The sequence below is a fragment of the Pagrus major genome, chromosome 5 (assembly GCF_040436345.1).
Source record: "Pagrus major chromosome 5, Pma_NU_1.0".
NCBI classification, from domain to species: domain Eukaryota; kingdom Metazoa; phylum Chordata; class Actinopteri; order Spariformes; family Sparidae; genus Pagrus; species Pagrus major.
Window position 1 is genome coordinate 38,771,520 of NC_133219.1, and position 22,706 is coordinate 38,794,225.

The window sequence follows — 22,706 nt, forward strand, 5'->3', positions numbered from 1 at the left end:
GCTGAAGGATGGTGCGGCTCCTCAATGCATCACTCTGCCGCTCCTGTGAGAATAATAACTTCATCTGGTCAGGGTTCACCTCCGCTGTGAGAAATAGTGCAGCTCTGGTGGATTCAGGAGAGCTTTCCTGCTGTATAACTCTTATAGTCAACACAAAATACCGCCCTTGAAAGCAAACCAAGTTGAAATGGAGCCCTGGAGTTCGTTCAGCACTCGGTTCTAAACTTTTTTTGTCTCCAAATCATAACGAGCACCAAGACTTTGTGTCTTCTCGCTCTTTTCTCAAGTGTGCAAGTGTGTTTTTTAAAATCTGATATGTGCATTAACTCTCAACACCAACACAACACCAGAAGAAAAGCATGGTTTAAAATATGTACATTTCATTTATTAGCATACAAGTATTAGATTCATAAAACATCAGATTTCAACTGAAAAAACAAACATATAAAAGTTCAGTTAACTGAACAGCAGATAGATTAAGTACAAGCGAAATCAAAATGATTAATGAAACATTATTTACATCATTAGAAATCAAGATGATTGTTGATCTTTAAGCTATGGCATTCAAAAATCTATACTTGTATATGTTGTTATTTCATAATTAAACATTAGCCATAAACTCTACAGTATATTTAACCTTTGTGAAGGTTTCAATAACATAATATGATAATCTTAGGTTTTCGATGCCGAGATGTGACTCACATGATTTCACAGTTAAGGCCCGGTCACACCACAATCTGTGCTTATTTATGATATATTTCATTTTTGGAGCTCAGTGACAACTTACAGAGCTAGTTGTTAAACTTCAGTAGCTGACTAGCTAACCAATAACTCCGGTACGAGCCCAGCTAGCTGGAGAACCAATTTAAAAAAAATCCATTGACTTTGAGTTGAGGGAGCCGGATGTACAAAAATGCTAACTCATTTCCGGGTTTTAGGATTACAAACTACACCACTCTGTTTCCCCTCTAAGCATTCTATTCAATTAAAAAAAAGTAGCTGAAGAAGGAAAATAAAGGTCTATGAGCTAACAAGCTTGCTAATGGTCTGTTAGCTTAGCTCAGTCACTAGTGTGATAGTAATTTCCCAAAGTTTATTTAAAATGTCTGTTTTTAACATCAACTGATATCTTTCAAGTGTCTGCAAACCACTGATCTTTTGTGGAGCAGTCAATACTCTGACAGAGGAGGTCAAACAAAAGTGAATCAGCTAATAAGTAATGGTAGCTCCCTCCATTTTTAGCTCTCTGTACCCTCAAAGCTCAGCACTATCCATCGTCAACAACGCGAATTTGAGGGTCAAATTCACCCGATGTGATCGCTGCAAAGTTTGGCCGTTGTAGATCCTGATGTGACCGTGCCTTCAAACTTTAACAAAAGGCAACATTCAAAGCCATTACAGGCACTGTCAACTAACAAGAGCACTTTTAATACTTCGGTCAAAGGCAATCTCACAATACATGAATAAATGCTTATTAGATATGAGTCAAAAATCCACAGTAGTCACCGAACACCGTGCATGGCACAGCTCACAAAAAAACCCCAAAAACTAGACATGAGAACTAACATTAACAATATTACATGCTAAATACAGAGCGAGCACAACTTTTGGTTTTTTCAGAAAGAATCTCTTAAATCAAAGATGGATCTGACTCTGACAGTTTGACTGGAATGTTTGTATCCTGACGAGGTTCAGCTTTAAGGTCGAACACTACAAAGCAAACATGCAGGAAAGGCGATAAAACTAGCAAGCACCATCGCAAGAATACATAAATAAGAATAAAGCAAACAAACTGAGGTGTGGCACATGCAACAAATCACACTAATAACCTGGGTTATCTGTTTTTTTTGAATAAGTTATATCCTCAGTTCGGCCAAGACAACCACTTAAAGCATGGGTGTGAGTGAGTTCTACAGTCCTTCATAAAAATAAGTTACCCTGTGTGCTGACTTCATTATTCAAAAAGGAGTGTCCCCAAAAAGAAAACGTATATATACAAAAGTTCATCATTCAGAAAAAGGTTTAGATTTTAGTTCAACATTAAGGATAATTAGAGTGTCAATCAAAGTGTGTGTCAGTCCACAACAAACTACAAGCCATAAAACAGACTTGAACCCTAATCTGATTAAAGGGGAAAAAGGACGTCACAAATAATAACAAAATTACAGTTGATTAAGTGTTTGTGTGTGTGAAATCTCAAACTTGGTCATAAAGTATACTCTACATGGGACATGCACATAATAGTTAGAGGACAGGGATAGATTGTAGAGACGCAGTATTAAGGGGTGCAGGTCTGGGTGGTCCCCTGGAGGGAGGTGGGCACTGGTGCTGGGCTGCTGCACGCCCTTGTAGCTCCGTTCAACCAAACAGCTGCTGCAGACACAGAAAGATTAGTTAATGACACGACACCAAGTGAACATGAAGTAAAAACAGGAAAATCACAAGTGTGACTCATAATAATGATGACTGTTCCATGTAGGTGCACCAGTAAAGCAGATCTCGTACTTTATAAGAGAGTTTCAGTGATTTAACGGTTGTTTGCTCTTTCACATAATAGAAAAAGTGATTTAGTGATTAAACTTTGACTGATGCATCAACACGTTCAGCTGAAAACACACAAAATAATAAATAATAGGGTAAACCAAACAAACAGCTTTAAACCTGCTTTAACTTTGACCGCTGTGGGGCCAAAACAATCAGTACTAAACACAAATCCAGCAGAAATTGCTGCATTTTCTGGAGAAAATGAGCCTTTTCCAGTCACACTTGCTTTTATTGCTATTTCAACATGTCTGCCATGACAGAGCTTATCCTGTTTACTTCTACTAAACACACCAACTCATTTGAAATCTCACTCAACATCAACAAACATATCGACAGTAATCCACGAACACTTAACTGAAGCGTTAAAGTCCTTGCAGTGCTTACACTTCAGCTGAGGCTTAACTAGGCTTTAACTCAGTAAGTGCTTCAATTTTATGAAGGCATTTTGAATTTCCTCACTAAACTTTTGCAGTTTATGCTCACTTTAAGAACTTTTATATATCAAATGTCTTCTCTGGCAAGACTTAAGCATTTACAATTAAATCAAGGAGACAAACTGACAATTCAGCTGCGTTCAGTGCTTACAAGACAACTTTCAACATTTTAACTGCCTTCATCTAAAATCTTCAGGAGAACGTTCGTTTGTTTGCTGTCAGGGCTCACACTTCAACTAACTCTTCAACTTTTTATTGCCCTCACTTGACCTAAAACTTGACCACTTGACGGCTGCTTCCACTGCTGAGACTCCAACTCTTTTCCATGCTCATACTTCAACTGATGCTTCAAACATTTCAGTGCTTCTGCTGACATTTTGTTCTTAAATGTTTTAACTGTAACTAAATGGACCGTCACGCCTCTTTTGGTTCCACAGCGCCGGCACGCTGTATGAAATTACACACTAGAGCGGTGCTATTGCAGAATCTGTCTGAAAAGGGCTACAGTTACCGTGTTATTGCTATGACATGTCAAAATGTCAGCTGTGACGAAGCTAATCACTCTCCTGACGTGCATGAGATTAAAGTTAAAATGTGGATTGAATTTCTGTATTCACATAATTGTGAAAATGATAGCTCTGGATCACAGCATCGTCAGATAAGACACCACTATTTTCTATATTCATCTACAGAAACTTTTGTTATGGCTGTACTTTACCTTCACACTGAACATAAATCTGAAGGACCATAAACAGTACCAGTTACTGAGGATTTAGTCTGTTTGCTAGCCTACTAGCACTCAGTGAGATAACGTGGCTTACACAGCTATTTTAACTAATCTCCATCACACATACATTGCAAAACACTGAATTGCAAAACATTAAATGCAGAGAAATGTCTATTCTCCTACAAAAGCGTTGGTATCAATATCAAGTATAGATCTTTCAGGTATTTATAGAGAATGTATGAGACATTTATGTAAAAAATCTCTATTGGCCTGGCCTGTGAAAAATATTCTTGGCGGGTGAGGGAAAACTAATTTCAGACAATGAAAAGAACAGCAAAGTAATGACGAATACCATTTATGCATGAGCATTTTCCAACATTCCCTACTGACACTAAATATTCTCATGTGTGCAGCCTAATTTACAGGTTTGTTGGCGTGCTGCGGCCGGGCGGCAAGTTTCTACGTGGAGCCTGAACACGCCTTGTCAGAGGCAGAATGTCTTCTGTATAACATGCCAGGACAATGACTTGGTGCCATCTGCCCCCTGAATGAATGCTCAGCAGTCAGGAGCTGCTCGGGCCAAGTCTGGTTTTTCTACAGTGCAGCCATCCCCACTGGAGGTTGATCCATCATGCTGTACAGGCCTTCACCTGGGAGGCTGCTAGCCAAACAAAAAATCCTGCCTTAATCCTGCTAGGCCTTCAGCCATAATGGGGAAGGAGAGAGAATGTTAGACGACAGATTGATAGATACGTGATGAAGGTCGACACCAACGTTTTTTATTGTTGTGGAGCAGCCAGGGGCACATCATAAGTCAATGTTCCTTCCTTCTTTTTTAAATTTTTTAGCCAAAAAAAAAGCAATTAAAACAAAATAAATTATGAGTTGGAAAAAACTACTTTTTTTATGAGACAATTTTTAATAAGAGCAGAAAATCCCTCCAAAACTCTTCGGATCATGGGACACTAATAAATATTTTATACAGATTGGATGAATGTAGAAGTTAAAAAAGTTTGTGATGAACTCAGAGACTTCCCTTCAGCTCTGCAGAGTTTATCAGCTAACTGTTTTTGTTTTCTGGCCTGAAACTTTACAGTTTAAGTTTAACCTTTACTGTTTGAATCAACCTCATTTGCCGTCTTCAGTGCACTTAATGTCAAACAGAGAAAATGAGCTACATCATGGGAAACACAGGAGGGTCATCAAGCAAGCCAACTCACCAGACACCTACGCTAGGCTAAAAACAAGCGACGGTTTCTCCTTGACAATTTTTTTAAAAGGTGACAACACGTCGGTTGTGTTTTAAGCTGAAAACACAAAAAATAAACAAACCTGGTTTAACTTTGACCACTGTGGGGCCAAAACAATCTGTAGCAAACACAAATCCAGCAGAAACGGGTCAGCACTCATCTGAACTCATGTTTCTGGCAACCTAATAAAAGTTAAGTCCTCTTTAGTAGCTTCATTCTCCATCATGTTCACCAGCTGGTTGTTAACTGTGGTTTAGCGCCGGGTAGGTAGCGTCTGCTGGATCTTTACTAGGGCTGCACAAACTTAACATCCACTTAAACCCTGTTCACACAGGACTGGTACTACCAGGGGACCTCGTGTGATTTAGAAATAGCCCCCCACATTTGCAAGGGATAAGTGAAGTCTGTGTTTTCCCTGTATTTACTGACATTATCCCCAGGATATTATGTCAAGGACTTCAGAAGCGGAGCATCTGTTCTTCAGCAGCCACACTCCTTATATAGTTATTGTGCCCACTTCCTGCATGTGTTAGAAGCATAAATACATATTTGTAGGTCATTTTGATCGAGTAAAAGATGCTTTGTGGCTCCACTTGACAACCTTTTTTCCTAACCTTCTCTGTCATCGCTTTTTAATATAGCCGTTTATTTTAGCCGTTCAAACGTACGAGCTAAGATCAAGTTTCTTACTTCAGCTGTGTGACAGCAGAAGAACAGATGTTTGAACAGAAATACAACCCCAAATCACAGACATGGGATCGCCCTGTTTACACAGGACTAATATTATCACATGAACTCTGTGTTTAGCAAAATATGGTCGGTAATATTCTGCTGAATTTTTGCTTTTTACAAGTAACATGACAGATTCGCACAAGACTAAGATTTAAGACGACCTCTGCAATTATTACAAATGACTCGAGGTTCCCAGGTCGTACGAGTCCCGTGCAAATATGGCTTTAATCATTATATCCACATAACTGATGATTATCTATCAAAAATCTCATTGTGTTCATATTTTCCAAATCATCGTCCCTACAATACTCAAAAATCGAGGTATTTAGTTGAAAATAACGTGATTCTTGATTTTGTTGCCCGATCGTAGCATTTATTAAGTGCTTTTGAGGAGACAAGGTATAACCCGATATCACAATATTATTTTAAGGTCAAGTCGCGGCTGTAAAACCAAAACAGTGACTACAGAATGACATGAACTATAACGCTGCATAGAGATGAGTTGAACTGCAGAGAAAACAGGGAGGTCTCTTTGCAGATTGCCACTCCTGAAGATGGTCAACGAGAGGAAGCTTTATCACAATCACATCGTGGCAGAGCTTAATGACGACTCAATGAGTTGCATGAGTCTGATACACTGATATATCAGTCTAATCCTGATGGAGACAGGGGAGAAGAGACCCTGGCAGGATAAAGAGGCTTAGACACGGAGGAGAATTGATACACTGTATGTGCGCTCTGTCTGCTCGCTGGCTGTGGTTTACCCTGTCTTTGACCATGGCAAAGCTCCAACGCTCTCTTCTCTCAACAGCTACTTATAAAAGTCCTGGGTTTACATTCCTCAACAGGACATGTATATGTATCGAGGAGCTCGGCAAGGAATTTCAAAACGAGAAGATTAATCCCTGTGTGCGTCTGTACGGTAGTAACGCAGTGGTTTATCCATCCAGAGGGGTCTGTGGTCTCAAACATACTGCCAAACACAACATTTCCCATTGGTAAAGTATTTATGGGGTATATCTTGTCTGCCCCTTATGGTAGTGTCTATACTACAGTGCAGACTGGGCTCCCGCCAGCATCTACACAAAGTACTTTTCAGTATGATTTGGGCCCAGCACATCCTGGGATGACACCATGAAAAGGAGCTCCGTTGTTTTATTCTGCACAGAGGAGGAAAAGTAGGGATTTACTGTCACAGAGACTGGAACAGTTTATGGGATGAGATGTGCTCCTGAGGCGAAAAAACCATGAGGCGTCTGCCAGGGTAAAGATCTGCAGATATATGAAAGCAATCTGTGGTTAACGATCGCTCTCTGCTGTGTCAGAACGTCTTAGCAGTCATGTGTAACAAACTGCGGCTACAAAGGAATGATAAGTATTGAGGAATGCTTTAATAAACAAAAAATATAATTGCAACAATTATATAAAAAATATATAAACCAGGAAGAGAATATTTTCTCAGTCGGGAAACTTTTCCCAGAAAATGTCTTCTTTGAAATCGACGACATGTCATCGTATTCTAGTAATTCTTAGTGACATTTAGCCTTAATAAGCTTCTCTTTTACCAGTGTAATAAACTTAAAGCTCACGAAGGAAGACTGGATAGAGAGCAGTACTGTTCGTGCTGGTAGATAGGAACATATATACGTCTACGAATGAAGTGCTTTGATTTGAAACACTACTTGTGCCTAAATACACTCTGTGTACTGGCTGGTACGTCTGCATGTTAAGCACCTTGTATGGACGATGCTGGTGAAAGAGAAATTAAACCAGAATTCATTTTGTCAATGAAAACTATCGATCGTATATATCCAACATATATTTGTGGGGAGCCAAAAAGCGATTCTGAATAATTGAAACAGTTTCCATTTTCTACAGTATTGATGAACTGGTGCCAGCTGCACATTTGAGGCAAATTAACAAGGCAAGGCACAGACACACCGACCTCCATGAAGAAAGTCGAGAGGTTGGTAACAGCTTCTGTCTCAGCATCAGTCAGCTATTAAACGAGATGTCCCTGTAAACTGACGCTTTTAACTGTGCTGTACTGTTGTTGGCTCAACATTTGTATTTTTCAAAGCTAAGCCAATCCCCCTCAGAGCTGTCAGGCCTGAGGCATCTCAGACAGCAGAGTTTGAGTTGATAGGAAAATACTTGGACGCCCTTCAACGAAAACTCACAATGATCACAATACAGGGCAGGAGTGGGGGCGCTATGATTGTAACTGAATATTGGAATGTAAATGTGTTCAGGCCAGGACTCTGATGAAACACGTGCCGACTTCCTGTTTGGTTTAGATCAAGGCACCAAGAAACATATTTGTACGTCTCTATGCGATACACGTGTACCGAATTTCATGCATATAGGTGAAAGAAGGCCCAGGAGCTGCGTTTAAAGCCATTTTGCTCGACACATGGCCAAAGCTCGACTTTTGTTCAAAGTTTCATGGGTTTAAGCCCTCAAAAATAAAAATACCTCACTGTAGGATGAGCAACTGAAGCCATGAAACCCGACTATGCCAATTCCTCCGGTGTGAGAGGAGTGTGGTAGAAGCCCGGCGGCCAGCAGAGTAAACAAGGAAATGGGCTATTTGAACTAAAATGTGATAATTGTTTGATTACAGCTACTTAAGGACATGAGCCTGCTGTTGTGCTGAAAGGACACTTAATCGCAGCTGGGTTTGGCTGGTTCATGTGTTCTGGACGGTAGCGCTCCATCAGAGCTTCATGTGCATACTGTACAGCCTTCAGTGAAGTGAGTGACAGAAGAGTGAGCACTGTGCAACGTGAAGTCATGAAGTCCTATAAAAGCTTTAAGAAACAGGCCTCCTGACTGTAGAGCAGTTAACTAATATTACTCACAGATGAAGAGGCTTTTAACTTTGATGTGGGATTTTTCTTTGAATGCAGAGGAGGCATGAGAGAAACAGCACACATAAAGACTGAACCCTCTTTTATTACTGCTTGAGCCCTTTTTCTTTACTTCCCAAAAGTTTAGAGGAAAATGTCTGTTTCATAATTATTTTTCAAAATGTTGTTTGTGTTGTACATATCTAACAGCCCAGCATTGAATCTGTACTCGTAAGAAAAGTGTACATCCTCTTTATGTGTGAAATATAAAACATGAGACTCACCGCTGCAGCTTTTATCTCGTCAGGCTTCTGTCTTCAAAGATGGTGACTTCAACCTTTAGATGATTCAGTCAAGGAAAAGCACTCGGAGCAAGTTTGGGTTCATTTCATATTCAATTAAAGCCAAATAAAATATGAAGTCACTTCACTTGGTACCTAAATATAAAGTTTAATGGTTCTGCAGCTATAGAGCACATTTTTTTCCATTTTTGTACATCGGCTTCTTCAAGCCTCTGGGTGGGTTGGTGCTTCTCATCGCAGTGGCTGACTGACTTTGGAGGGCTGGGATAGATAAATCATAGCCCTTTGAAGGGTACGGATGTTGATACAAGACACACACTAGCAAACTAGACCGACCACTAACCTTTACTTTTGAGCCACGGCAAGTGACCCAACTGTCAAATACACTGGGACACTTAGTCCTTTAACCTCAGCTCTCTGCGCTACACTTGGATTTCAATGACGAACTCGTCTAACTCGTCAAAAACGGACGCTTTGGGATAGCGGTCGACCCCAAAGCGTCAGTATATATTGTCATAAAGGATTAACAAATTATCACATACTATTTGACACACCAGCCAGACTTTTTTTTTGGTATCGGGGCTGTAAAGTGCTGCGTTGGTCTTAAAGAGTCAAAAACCTGATAGCTTTTGGCATAAAAAAACTTTTCATATTCGTTTTTCTTTAAAGAAAATCACACTCCACTGTATTGCAGGAGGAGGGACTATTAAATGATTATAAAAAAAACTTTCAAACCTCAGACTTGGAGGCGAATATAAATACTCAGGTGGTAGCATTAAGCAGTCACATCATCAGACAGTTACAAATGCAGTCATCATGTTTCTTTGGTTCGAATGTTAAAACAACAGTTCAGGTGAGACATTCCTGTCAATCTCCCAGCGCTCCTGTGCCAAAGTCAGCACAGCAGCCCGACAGTGTCGGAGAAATAATCCAGATCACTGTCAACCCAGTAAAACCAGAGACAAGAGGGGGAACCAAAAGCTCAGCTGTGAACAATTTCAGTCATATTTTGTTATCCCTAATCTCCCATTGCTGCCCAGTTACAATTAATTGGCATGTTGAGTCACCCCCCCCCCCACACACACACAGATGCTGGTACAGTCAGGATGTCGGTGCACACACTGATTTTATACAGATGCTATGGATTACATACTAACTTTTATCTGGTGTTTTTACAGGGTATCCCTACATGGCGCTGGATTTCCTGTAAGCTGCCCGGACTGCTGCTTTCCATTTTCATCCTGCAGTTACAGGCAGAGACGCGGTGGAGGCAGAAGGCCTGTAAATCACTAAATCTATTAGGTCATTGTAAACGCTCCTTGTTTTACTTAAAGCTGTGGTGTGATTGCATTCACATGTCCTCATCTTAGCGTATGTTTAACAAGTTATCCGAATTATTCAACATACCATTCCTCTTTCCCACACAGGCTCATTCTTGTGTAACAAGATTTGTTTTTTATTATAAAAACATCGACTGTGCTTCTAATTTGTTTGTAAGGCGGGCAATCTGAGTTTAAGTTTACTCTTACTATTGTTTTCATTGTGTTTCCCATGAAATATGGAGTCAGACAAATGCCTGAAATTAATCTATTTAGGGGATCATTGTTCACAGTTTATTTACAGTTGAACAAGGCTCGGCAGCTCAGCCTGTGTGAAAAGAACAAACAGCGTTTCTTGGCTACGACAGACACTGAAAAAAGTAGGATACGACTCGCAGGCCTCTCTCGATGGGATCGGTGAGTAGAAGGCCTCGCGGTGCGTAGATCTTGTCGTTCTGCTCCTGAATGTACTTTGCAATCTTCTTCAAAACCTGAAAGAACACAGCAAACACAGGAAAATGTAGGCATGTTGTAAGAATCTCAACTGTTTACCACAGTATTTACACAAGACAAAAGTTTTCATTTTCTATTGATTGACTTCTCAATTAATCATCTTTTCTGCTCTAGACAGATCCCCCATATTGTTCTGTTTTATTAGTGTAACGTAATGTACTAAACAAATCACAGCAGCAAATCATATCAGACTGGATATGAAAACAAAGTTGAAACTGACTGATCTTTGTTCAGAGACAGTTTTGCAGTATTAGCTAAGCTTACAAATCCTTTATCCTCCTCATTAGTCTGTGTCTTTTTTTTTTAAACCATCTACCACTCAAAAACACTTTCCCCCAGTTTATCTGCCTGGACAACACTGGCAAAATTCATAAAAAGTAGAGGAAAGTTATCCTCTAGTAAAACTCCACTCCTCCAAGGACGTGTATTCAGTATTTATGTCTAGATTATTATATTGACCGAGTAGACTCTCCTGCCTTTAGACCAGGGCTGGGCCTCTGTGTTTCTTTGTCAGCATACTAGTGGCTTAAGGCACAGGTATGGCTAATAACATCCTCACAGAGGATTTAATAGAGGAGGAAGATTATATAAACTGAGTTTATATTCTTAAAATTAAGCTATTGTAAAATATTTTTTACTAAATAATTTTGTACCAAAACTCAGATACTGCGTCGGCATAAAGACTACTAAACATTTTGGCTGTAAAACGTCAGAAAATAGTGGAAAATGCCCGCAGTGACATCTTCAAATGTCTAGTTTTGAGCAAACCAACAAAGCAAAACCCAAATATATTCGAACTGCAATTATATAAAAACAGAGAAAAGTGGCAAAACTTCAGATTTAAGAGGCTGAATCCAGACAACGTTTGGCATTTTTGCTTGATAACTTACTTATAATAATAATAATAATAATAGAATAATTGACAATACTGCTGCAAATTAATTTTCTGTCCATCAACTAATTGAGTAATTATCTGATCACATCAGCTCCACAACGTCCAGTTAAGTGTTATTACAATTTTTCTGTTGTAAGGTTCTGTTGCTACCTGGAGTCCATCTAGCTAATCTTTGTTTGGCTAAGTAAGCAACCAGAGGATCCATCCAGCCAATCCAACGCATTCTTGAACTGAGAAGTTGAACAACAGACTCAGTTTTTACTTTGGTAATGACCAGTCCCTTCAAATTGCATGACTTTACGAGTTCTCATAAAACCCAAACTAAGCCAAATGTTTTTTTATCGCAGTTCTCTCCTGTCCACTGAAAGACAAATTCAGAGAGTAGAGAAAGACCGCTGACATACGGATCCATTTATAGTCAGCATGAAAGGGGCCAAAAGGGATTTTACATGTACACAAATCATAGTTATTTGCTCGCTCTCATAGAGGTCCAAAAATTATTGATTTACAGCCAAACTGTGAGCCTCCACACAGCAGCAACATAGCTTCTGACCGTACTCGTCATCTTTAACCATCTCCAATATCATCTATACACCGTGTCATTGATAAGTATGCATGCAGCATTCAAAGCCAGATCCAGGACCTCTGCAAAATGGATGGTGATGTTTAGGGTTGGGTAAAGCATCCACATGATATTCGCCTCTATGAGTTCTGAGTATGGTACCAATACCAGTTTTCTACATAACCCTTTTTTAATCGAGCAAAAGAGGCCGAACCTCTCAAATGTTGACTCTTGTCTCAACACAAGCACTTGAAGAAGAACTGTGAAAAAATAAAAAGCCTGAAATTGAAAATACACATGATAGAAATCAGGAACTAGCTAATCAAAGAATGAGTAAACAGGATTATCAATCTGACCAGACATCTGGTGGCAACTTGTTAGTCAAAAACAGTTGAAAGCCTCTATGCCAGTGTTTTTGGCATTTCCTGCCCTGCATGTTTTAAAAGTTTCCCTTTTGTTCAGCTGGTCATCGAGCACTGATAGCGACCAACGCCAAAGGCTGATAATGACCCATTCATTTAAATCATGCGTGTTGGGGAAGAACTACGACGAAATACTGTACATTTCTGGACGACTTATTTTTCATGGCAAAGATGGTGGTGAGAGGAGGATTTAAGAAACAAAAACTGTGGCTACATCTCCAAATAATAAAAGAGCAGATACAATTACAAAGACTTTTCTAACGCATGACTTCTCCTCTCACGTGGCTGGGTTATCTTCCCAGCAGCAGCACAGTGCCAACAGAGCTGGACCTTGAATGTAACCCCACCCTGAAGTGAAGCAGGTGACAAAAAGCTTTGACAGCAGCAGCAGGGCTCTGCAGAAAAACACAGGATATCTGGACAAAGCTTTGCTGTTGAAAGGGTGAGCGTGCAGCAGTGTTGGGAGACATGCCGAGCTGATTGTTTGTTAGGACTCGCAATCCCATCAGATTTATTCTGATCCTTTCAGATGTTTCAGTACAGGGAAAATACAGTTTTTAAACAAATACTTTCAGGAAATAACAATGAGCTTCTTTTCTGGATTTTATTGTCTTTCGATCTTGTTGTCATGTATTGTTCCGTAATCTCACGACAGTTTTCAGCGAAAAAAGTTAGCACATGTTGGGGAAAAAGTTGCAGACCTCGAAACTATGCCTTCTTCAGAGTGTAACAGTCCCTCAGTTTCAGAGCTATTCACAAACTATGAGTTTCACTAAACATATAACTAACATGTGCTCTAATAGGCTCCCTGTAGGTTGAGGCATCCTCAGACCTGCCTCACTGAAAACCTCCAAACATTAAATCATAATTAATATACTGTAAATACCATTAATTACAGAGCTACATAATGATTTTACAAGCAAACAGATGGTATATCAATCTGAGGCATATGGGCAAATATAAAGCAATTTCTAACCAATATGGATGGCAGACGTATCCGTGGTACACTACGATGTGAACATCCATCGTGAATCATCGTCGTTTACTAAAGCATAAATGTTGTACAAGTTGTTACAGGAAAGGTGACGTCCTCATTTCAGTTAACTGAGGTGTGATCCCATCACAAGACGGTCTCTAGTTTGTGATCTGAGAATCTTTTCTCATTTGGTGATAAATCAATTCATTACGTAGTTGTTATGTGTGCACTGGATATCAGACTGAAGACTTGACCACCCAAGTATAAGATGGGTGAGGCTGCTAAGATACATCCTACATTTGTACTTTTTGATCAGGAAACACACATTTTATACTGTGACACTGAGATGTTTCTCTACTGGGAATGACATAAAATACAGCCAACAGCAAGGAGAGATTGTTGTCTTCCTACCCGAAACTTTCAGCTCCCTGGCAATCTCCCACCAGCCAGCTGGCACCTTATATAGTTTTTTTGTAATAAAAGGAGACAATATTGAATAGATAACTCATTATTTTAACATTACTTCAGCTTCAACCTTTCCTCGTCCATGTCACGCTTTCAACTCAAGCAGCAATATTAAAATTAGAAACAGGACATCAGGCTTAAACCACATGCCGTGTCACGCTGCGCAGTGTTAGGAGGACACAGTATGAAGAGGACATAGATGGAAAAGTCTTCACAGTGCTAAATTGTGACACTGAAAACTGAATGTCCAAGCCGTTTTGGATGAGTCAGAATTTTTTAGAATCTAACTTTGGTTGCACACACCCCCGCTCTCTTCTTGTCTCTGGTTGAGTCCAATGTTTTTGGCTAAAATGCTCATATACTTGGTCTTGACTGGAACTTGGCTAAGATGTTCACAAAGTTTTTGACAAACACTTGAATTATGAAGTGTTTTTATCAATGTATGAGTAAAATGATTTACCGTTTCCCCCTACAAAAACAAAAGAGGGATAAAGTCGAATATCACTAAAACTCAAATGGATTTGAGATTTGACAGCTGACAAAATTAAATCTACATGATGTGACCTCATATTGGTATATTACCTAAAGGCTGTTTAACAACCAGCCATATTCATTCTACCTGTATGCATCTATGCAGGTGAAATATCTCTCACCTTCTCATAGTGAGTCTCCATACACAGGAAGACGGTGTACGCTGTGAGGCAGGCCAGACAGCCTTCAATATACGACTGGCTTCCCAGCTTCTCCGCTTCAGCATACAGGTTATTTAGTGTCCGCACCGTCTCCTCAAACTGCTGTTTGTCAATCTGAAACACATGGAAACATCAAGAAAGATCCGAGGGTTAAAATCATGAGACAGGGCACACAGCCAGGCATGTATTTGGACAGTAGTGTGTGAGTGCTTTCTGCCTCTGTGGGGATATTCAAGTGGAAACCGGTCTTATTAGCACCAGATCGTTTTTCTCCACTTCTTTCCATCTCTAGATAAATGAGGGGCTGACTTTTCTTGGACTGGTCATACATCAGGGGAGTGCTGGGCCTCCTTCCCACATTGGAAACACCTCCTGGAATTATTAGGATGCTTTGGCCAAACGCTCCGTGAATGTTTTCACTTAATAGCTGACTGGACATACGCGCTGAAAGCAGGACACACACGGTGACACCAGGAAGGAATCTTTCTCCAGTGGCACAGGCTCACCTCGAGTAAGATAAAGACGTACTGTAGCTCTGCTGTTCTGCAGACTGCTCGCAGCTTTTGGCAGGAAAACTGGCTGATCATCAAACCAGAGATTCTCAACAATTCCTCAAATGAAGGCCTGCTGCAGAGAAGACGGGTGGATGTGGAGAACTGCTATACTCAGAGGCTGTTTAGACTGGGTGATGGTGCCCATAGTGGAACTGATGATCTCTCTGAGGCTGTTTACACTTGGTCTCAACATCCGTCATGAGTGATCCGATCACAAGTGCACATCTTTACGCCCGTCAGTTCACGGTATTAACATGTGTTTTGAGTGACCACAATGTTTTCTGCACAAATAAAGAAATATCTCCATGTATAATGTTGCCGAATTAACAAGAAGGCCCAAATAGTTAATGATTTGTTGTAGAGAGTGTTTCACAAAGTTTATCAAGTTAGGTTAAGTTCACAACCCACAAAGTTTGGTGACTTCTTAAAGGAGTCTGGAGACTTTCTCCATGGGCTTTCAAGGACATAGCCTATATCACTTTATTAGTCACTGTTTACCATTAATAAAATGTTGTCTTCTTTCATGAATTTAGTGTAGATGATAAAATCAGTTCAAAAGCTGCTAAATGTTCGCAGGTCAGACGCTCTTTAGACACAGACATGGACGGGCTGGTGAAACGATGCCGCGACAGACTGACACTTCTTACAAGGAAAGAAACAACTTGATGTTTTGCGTTAAATGCCGAATTTACAAGGTGGCATGAATGTTGTAAAATTTGTCACAGCAAAGTTTCACAGAGTTTGTGAAGTTTGTCTTCTCTCTTAAAACAACGTGATTTGTAAAAGGAGCGTGGGAATGTTGCGATCACTGGTTCATGGTTAGTTGAAACAGACGTGTTGGCAGCTTAAGAGAGCCCTAACACTTAATTTACATTACATTGAATAACATGAAAATCAGACAGCGTGTAATCCACTCTGCCTGCTGGTGTGATTTCTTGCTCTTGTTTCACGGAAGATGTCAGTTGAGTTCACAATGTGGCTCACATCACCTCCGATGTGCTCGGAGTGATCGGATCTCAAATGTGTCCTCAAAGCTACTTGGAAGTGTTCACACCTGTACTTTAGAGGTGTCCATCCACTCGTGATCAGATCACACAGGACACATGAGGATACCAGGTCTGAACAGCCTCTCTGTGATACTGAAGGGGGGAAAAGAAGGAGCCTCCAGACTAGACGAGGAGCCAGCCAGGGACCTCCTGAGCCTCTGTAAACCCTCCAATGTTCTGCTCCCTTGTGCCTGAGGAATGCAGCAACAAGCTCCAGCACATCAGTGGTCTTAGGCGTGTTTGGTACCAGCCATGGAGAGCCTTTGTTCTCCTTCTAATTTTCCAATTCAGAGGCTGCCGTTCAAACCACATCTCTCCGCCTGAGCATCTTTCCATTACATCTGACGCAGCCATATTTGCATTACAAAAATGAGTGCAAGGCTACAAATTCAAGTGAGGAAGAGGATATTCTCTTAATTGTTTCTGTCACTAAATATAACGTGAACAGAGGAAATAAGTATTAGACACAGGTCAGTGAAAATTACCAGCTCTCAATTAATGAAACGCTCTTGAATGATTTGGCAATCTGGCTGCCAAATACATTCAGAACACTGCGTGCTTTCCCTGTTCTTTGGCACAGTCCTCCGACAGCATTACAACAGGAAAGAGTAACCAAAAATAATAAACCCCACAGCCTGAGATAATTGCCTGCAAGAATGTGATGTTACTGCATGCAAACTGCTGCAAAACAGAATCTGAACTATATGGCAAAATCAAACGCTGGTGTCAAAAAATGTCAGCTCATTTTTAACAATAGGTTCTGCACAGTGACATAAATGACTGTCCTACATATGGAAGCCACTAAACAGTTTGTCATTATACTGCATATTTCATAAACAGGGACTCCAGCAGAACATTAAAGAACATATGTGGAAGGATCTTTTTATGATAAGGGGACGTATGCTTTTAAGCATTCTCCATTTGTCCAGCACTTCCGTGTGTTTGTGTTTGTGTGTGTGTGTGAGCGCTGAATCCGACCAGAAAACATGGGAGACCACCCAATCAAGAAGGGAAGTGCCAATAAACCACCAGTGAGCGGATGAAGTGTTGTGAAGCTGCTCGTTTCATGTGGTGCGTGCATTTCAAAAACTTAAGCTTCCTGTCCTGCGAACTATGAACCGTTTGGCTGGCACCGTCTTTAATGTGGCGAGGAGACTGTTCGGTCTCAGCGACCCATTCTTCCTGCTCAACATCATTACCGATGCCTGCTCTGAACCCACTTCCACTGCGGTTCACACGAAGGCAAAGTCCAGCCGGGTTTCTCTGGAGATGCTGCTGAGAGTATTCTTCACTTTTGGCTTCATTTTCCCTCTTGATTAGAGACGCCTGTTTGTTTCCTGTGCCAAAGCAGCGACTGTTCATCCACTCTGATGAAGGATTATTTTCCAGCGGCGAAGGCAAAATCAAATGAAATTATAATATTTAATTTATTTTCCATTTTCATTTTTCTCTTTTCTTTAGAATAGTTTTGCTCCTAAATAACCTGGTTTTTGGCAGCAGACTCTGTGAAACAGTAAACTGATCACACCAGGTGGAACAGTGGCTCAGAGGTTTAGACTGCTGCCTCAAAGCAAAGAAGTCCTGGGTTTCAATGTTCAGGAAGTTCACATGAATTTGCAATAATGGACATGGATCACATTATATCTGGTGCATAAAGAGGAAAAACACATTTATAGCACCCATACTTGTACAAAATGTCTCAAAATGGGCCTATTTAGTGTGCAATACTTGGTAAAACACTTTTACACTATTACACAAAGTGTAATATAAAACACTGATGAAACACAACTGCAATGAGATACATTATATAAATACATAAATAAGGAAGGAAATATCAAAGAACTCATAAAACACCACCATAAAATTGACTAGAGCTACAACGATTAGTTGATTATTCAATTAGTTGATTAGTCTGCCCAAGAGAAAATAACCAAGCCAACTAACTCAATAACTGATTAATCGTTTCAGTCACTTTTCAAACACTGGTCACTGGTTCAGCCTTTAACATGTCAGGATTTGCTGCTTTTCTTTGTCATTCATGACAGTAAATGACTGGGGGTCTTTGGACAAAAGAAGTAATTTGAAGATGTTTTTCACAATTTTTTGACATCTTATAGACTGAAAAATAATCGATAGTGAAAATAATCATTAGTTGTAGCCATAAACTTGATGAGAAATTATCTCAAGAGGTGAAGATAGACCATTGTGTAGATTTGTTTTCAGCTGCCTGCTGGGTAGCTAGCACTGATGTCAAGTCAGCTGTCTGCGTATCAGGATGATGTGAAAAAACACAAACATCCGAAGCAAATGAATCTGCGTGCAGACTTGTCTGCTCTATATGTGGATGTCCTTGCTACAGCTCATTGAAGCATGTAGGACTGACAGTCCACAGTGGTTTGGTACAACCTGTATTGTTCTGAATATGTATAACAACGACAGCCCTGCAGGTGGTGCTTCTTGTACTACCCTTTCTTAACTATCTGGCATTAAAAAAGGTCATGTTGTAATATTCTCGCATTGGTCATATCGCCCAACCCTACTGCTTAAACCGGTCTGAACACCAGTGAGTCAAAGACAGGACAGAGATGTGTTAGTGTAACTGAACCTACCCTGGTCTCCAGCTCAGACGGGAACTTGGTTTGGAACTGGCACACAGTGCCGTTGGTATAATCTCTCTGAATGAAGACTTTGGCAGCGACGGCTGCCTGTTGCCTCATGTCCTGCAAGCTGTGAGTCTGTGAAGAAAAAACAGGAGATTACAATTCATACAAGCTCATATCAACATATGATACACTCTGGACTCTGGAGTCTATTAATAAGTGAATACACTGAGTGTGTTTTATCTATTAGCAACATGACTTTATTTATATACCAACTACAGACAAGCTGAGAAAGCTAGTTTAAAGTGCTGATGTAAGGCTTTCACAGAGTGTCTCATTTATGTCTGTAGAGCATAAACATTTCATAGAGATAAATCTGAGACTTTAATCACAAGGCCTATTTGTCATTTAAAGGTGCACTATGTAGTTTTTGAGAAGAAGATTTGATCAGAAGAGAAGAAGCTTTTTTTTATGCCTGAAGAAATTAAATTAAACAACCTCTCTTTGTTTTTATGACTGAATAAAATGAATAAACAAACTGACCTTAAAGGACAGGACAATTTATACTGTTTTACTTTGTTTATATGTGGCGGACCCTGCCACCTTTCTAGCTTCAAACAGTGTTCTGGGACCTTACTTTCCTCTGAGAACAGCTTGTATATTCACTTATGGAAAAGATAAATATTTCTGAGTTTGTTTTATTACTTGGGGATACAATATTATATTGATTCTCTGGATTCTCTCGATATTAGATGATAGATGCCCATTTAACACAATCAGCTACATTTATAACAACTCACAAACAGCAACTAAAATATGATTTGACACTTTTATTACTGAACTCTTCAGTGGAAATATTATTTTATCAGTGGTTCCAGACATTTAAATGGAAAACAATCTATTGTTTATAATAAAAAAAGAGAGCACTACAGACAGAAACTGTGACACAGAGGTGCCATGGGAATTTCAAAATAAAGGCGTATCTTAAGGATGGCGGCCCAATGAATCGATGTTTTCACTTTGCATCGATGCTATTGAATCGCTGATCATTGAATTGATTTATCGATCAGGATCGATGTATCATTACAGCCCTAATTATTACCTCATTAATATTCTGAGTTTGAATTTCTTCTGCAGAACAACATAGTGCCCCTTTAAGATTTCTACTTAAATGTGTTATATGACTACATGAGGCCTGTCAGGCATAGATAAATTAATGTATGGACTTTATTCAGCACTAAACCACATCTGATGTACTTGTCCACAGTTATTTTGTCTCTGTTGTCTTTGTTGAGTTGCACTTACACTGGTTTTATCTGCCCCTATTGATCAGTTGTGAGCTTGTGTTTTCACTCTCAGAGGATCAAGGCAGCTCATAAATACTGTCAACAACTTTCCTCATTATTTCACCATCTTAAATCATCTCAATACTGTCAGGAGGACGAGTTTTGACAAAGTACCAGAGCCTCCTCCCTCTTCTTCTTCTTCCTCCCCTCATTGAAGCCAATTACTCCCCTATGGTTTCATCGTGTAAAAAAAAAAAAAAAAAGGTATGTAATTAGCACGCTGCTAATAACTCATGAAACCCAGCCGGCACTTAACTCCCCGGATAAATAACACTTTGCTGACACTCCCGCATACATGAGTCGTTTAGGAAATAACCAGGCTCGTTAGCAAATTATGCGACTGTGCTACAAGTGAACATGACCAGCCAAGTTACCGACCGACCGCCGAGCTAGCAGCCGGGCTAACGCTCGTCAACTTTCCTCCCGTTTTTCTCTCCGACAAACTCCCAGAAAACACGAACAAAAGGTGACACCGAGCCTGAATAACTCACACACGACCGACCGCTGAGAAATAAGGTTGAAAATCCTCGTTAGCTTACCTCTGCCATGGTGAACTCGGTATCTGTTTATCTTCCGCTAGCAGCTTTTAGCACGTACTGCGGAATAACACTTCCGGGCGGAAACTTTTGTGTCGGAATAAAGGTTCCGGTTAAACGGGACTGACAATCGTGGACAAAAGTAACTAAATACTTGTGCTCTAAAAATCAAGGCAATCCTGAGGTACTTTACTTGAGTATTTTGATGTTATGCTTTTTCATACATCTGCTCCGCTACACTCAAATGGGAAATATTGCACTTTTTACCCAACAGTATGACTTCTACTTATCTGCAGATGAATATTACGTATATTTAAATTTCTCTCCAGGCGTTAGTAGTAATAATTTAATGTCATAATAGACTAGATAATAAAATAATCCCGACGGAGGGCATTTTGCATGCTTGGTGATTTATTTTACTTTGATATTTAAAGGTGCACTATGTGAAAGATCTTCACTTACTGATTTTTTTCTGCCTAAACAAACCAAATAATCAACCTCTCTTTGTTTTCATGACTGAATAAACTCAATAAACAAACTCACCTTAAAGGACAAGACAGTTTCATATTGTTTTACTTTGTTTATATGTGGCGGACCCTGCCACCTTTCTAGACCCTTCTTAGAACAGCTTGTTTATTCACTTATGGAAAAAATACATATTTCTGAGTTTGTATCATTACCTCATTCATATTGTAAATATTAAAATTCTGAGTTTGAATTTCTTCTCCAAAACTACAGAGTGCACCTTTTAAATTGTTCTCATACTACTTCTGTACTTTTATATAGTATATAAGTACAATTTTGGATGCAGGACTTTTACTTATAATCGAGTGTTTTGACAGTGTGGTGTTGCTACTTTTACTTAAGTAAAGGATCGGATTCATCCTCCACCAATGTGTAACAGGTCACTGTTGTGTGGCAATGCAGAGTAGGCTTTACAAATCAGACTCAACTTGCAACTTGGTGATCATGCATCAATTCAGTGTTACGATAAAACAGTGTGACATGATTACTTTATCTCAAGCTGCAGCAAGTCTCACAGTTTTGCATGATGAGTGACAAACATCAAACAGGACAGAATCATCTTAAAGTTGTGAGAAAACATATTTGTAGTTAAAGACACACAAACACTGGTATTGTCTTTTTAATATGACATGACCTTTCTGTCTCAGATTGTTTTTTTGTTTGAAATTTAAGTCTGAGGGCAACACTGAGCTCAGATTAGGTTTCCACAACAGCATTAAGCTGAAATACCCGAGAGAGACAGATGTTCCTGGCCTCAGACCATCACAGACCTCAAAAGCCGCAGTTGTGCAAGCAGATACATTTGCAAATATGAATAGAAATTTGTCTTTTTAAGAAGAGCTCTGGGCCTCGAGACAAATAGGCTCCCCGCGTTTGAGAAAGTCCAGACAAAAGCCAAAATATTCTTTTACACTAATATTGTGTAAAATGTGAAACATATTGTGACCATCAAGAGCGGGTTGTTATTTGAGAGTCAACTGGCTACTTAACCCCTCCACACACAGCTCAAGTCGACAGATAGCAGCAGAAAAACACGCCTGTAAGAGTTATAGAGCATCAGTATAACAACTCTGGCAAAGTCAGGACGGATTTTCACAGCCTGTCAGGAGCTGGTGTGAAGTTTGGAGGGCTTGCCCTTGAGGAATGCATTCTTCACAGCCATCCCATGTGTCACGAGGGGACTGAGCCGGGCTTTCAGAGGGTAATTAGTGGATCTGTATAAATGTAAAAATCCAACTATTGCTCCCGCACTGGGCTTGTTTGTCTCCTGACAAGAGGGGTGGGCCTTTAAGCCCCTCAGCTCTGCGATGGCCGGTGTGGGAGAGCCCACTAATCAGCACCATTTGGGCCCTTTCGTTTACAACACATGCTGGTTAACAGCCCACGACAATGGCTTTTTACTGCTGCTCAGGCCGCT

General features: G+C 40.1%; 1 protein-coding gene across 3 annotated transcripts; it reads right to left on the bottom strand.

Moving 5' to 3' along the window:
* Positions 1 to 363: 363 nt before the first annotated feature.
* LOC140996803 (golgin subfamily A member 7) lies at positions 364 to 20,855 on the bottom strand. 3 transcript variants are annotated; one of them, XM_073467296.1, is made up of 6 exons: positions 20,768 to 20,855; positions 18,892 to 19,017; positions 14,644 to 14,796; positions 10,547 to 10,648; positions 8,821 to 8,873; positions 364 to 2,370 (listed from the first exon to the last, which is right to left on the bottom strand). In XM_073467296.1, the coding sequence occupies exons 1-5, from the start codon at positions 20,774 to 20,776 to the stop codon at positions 8,832 to 8,834; spliced, it is 432 nt and encodes a 143-aa protein (XP_073323397.1). In that variant the 5' UTR covers positions 20,777 to 20,855; the 3' UTR covers positions 364 to 2,370; positions 8,821 to 8,831. The 3 variants fall into 3 exon arrangements, with proteins under 3 accessions (XP_073323397.1, XP_073323396.1, XP_073323398.1); XM_073467295.1 differs by having other exon boundaries at positions 364 to 2,373; XM_073467297.1 differs by lacking the exon at positions 20,768 to 20,855 and adding an exon at positions 20,188 to 20,274 and having other exon boundaries at positions 364 to 2,373.
* Between the last annotated feature and the right edge of the window lie 1,851 nt (positions 20,856 to 22,706).

What these genes read in the sequence shown, in the direction of transcription:
- LOC140996803 (XM_073467296.1), bottom strand. An exon ending in CGTCTGAGCTGGAGACCAGG is followed by an intron (nt 14,797 to 18,891) that starts GTAGGTTCAGTT and finishes CATGTGTTTCAG; the next exon opens with ATTGACAAACAGCAGTTTGA. An exon ending in TGGAGACTCACTATGAGAAG is followed by an intron (nt 10,649 to 14,643) that starts GTGAGAGATATT and finishes GTGTTCTTTCAG; the next exon opens with GTTTTGAAGAAGATTGCAAA.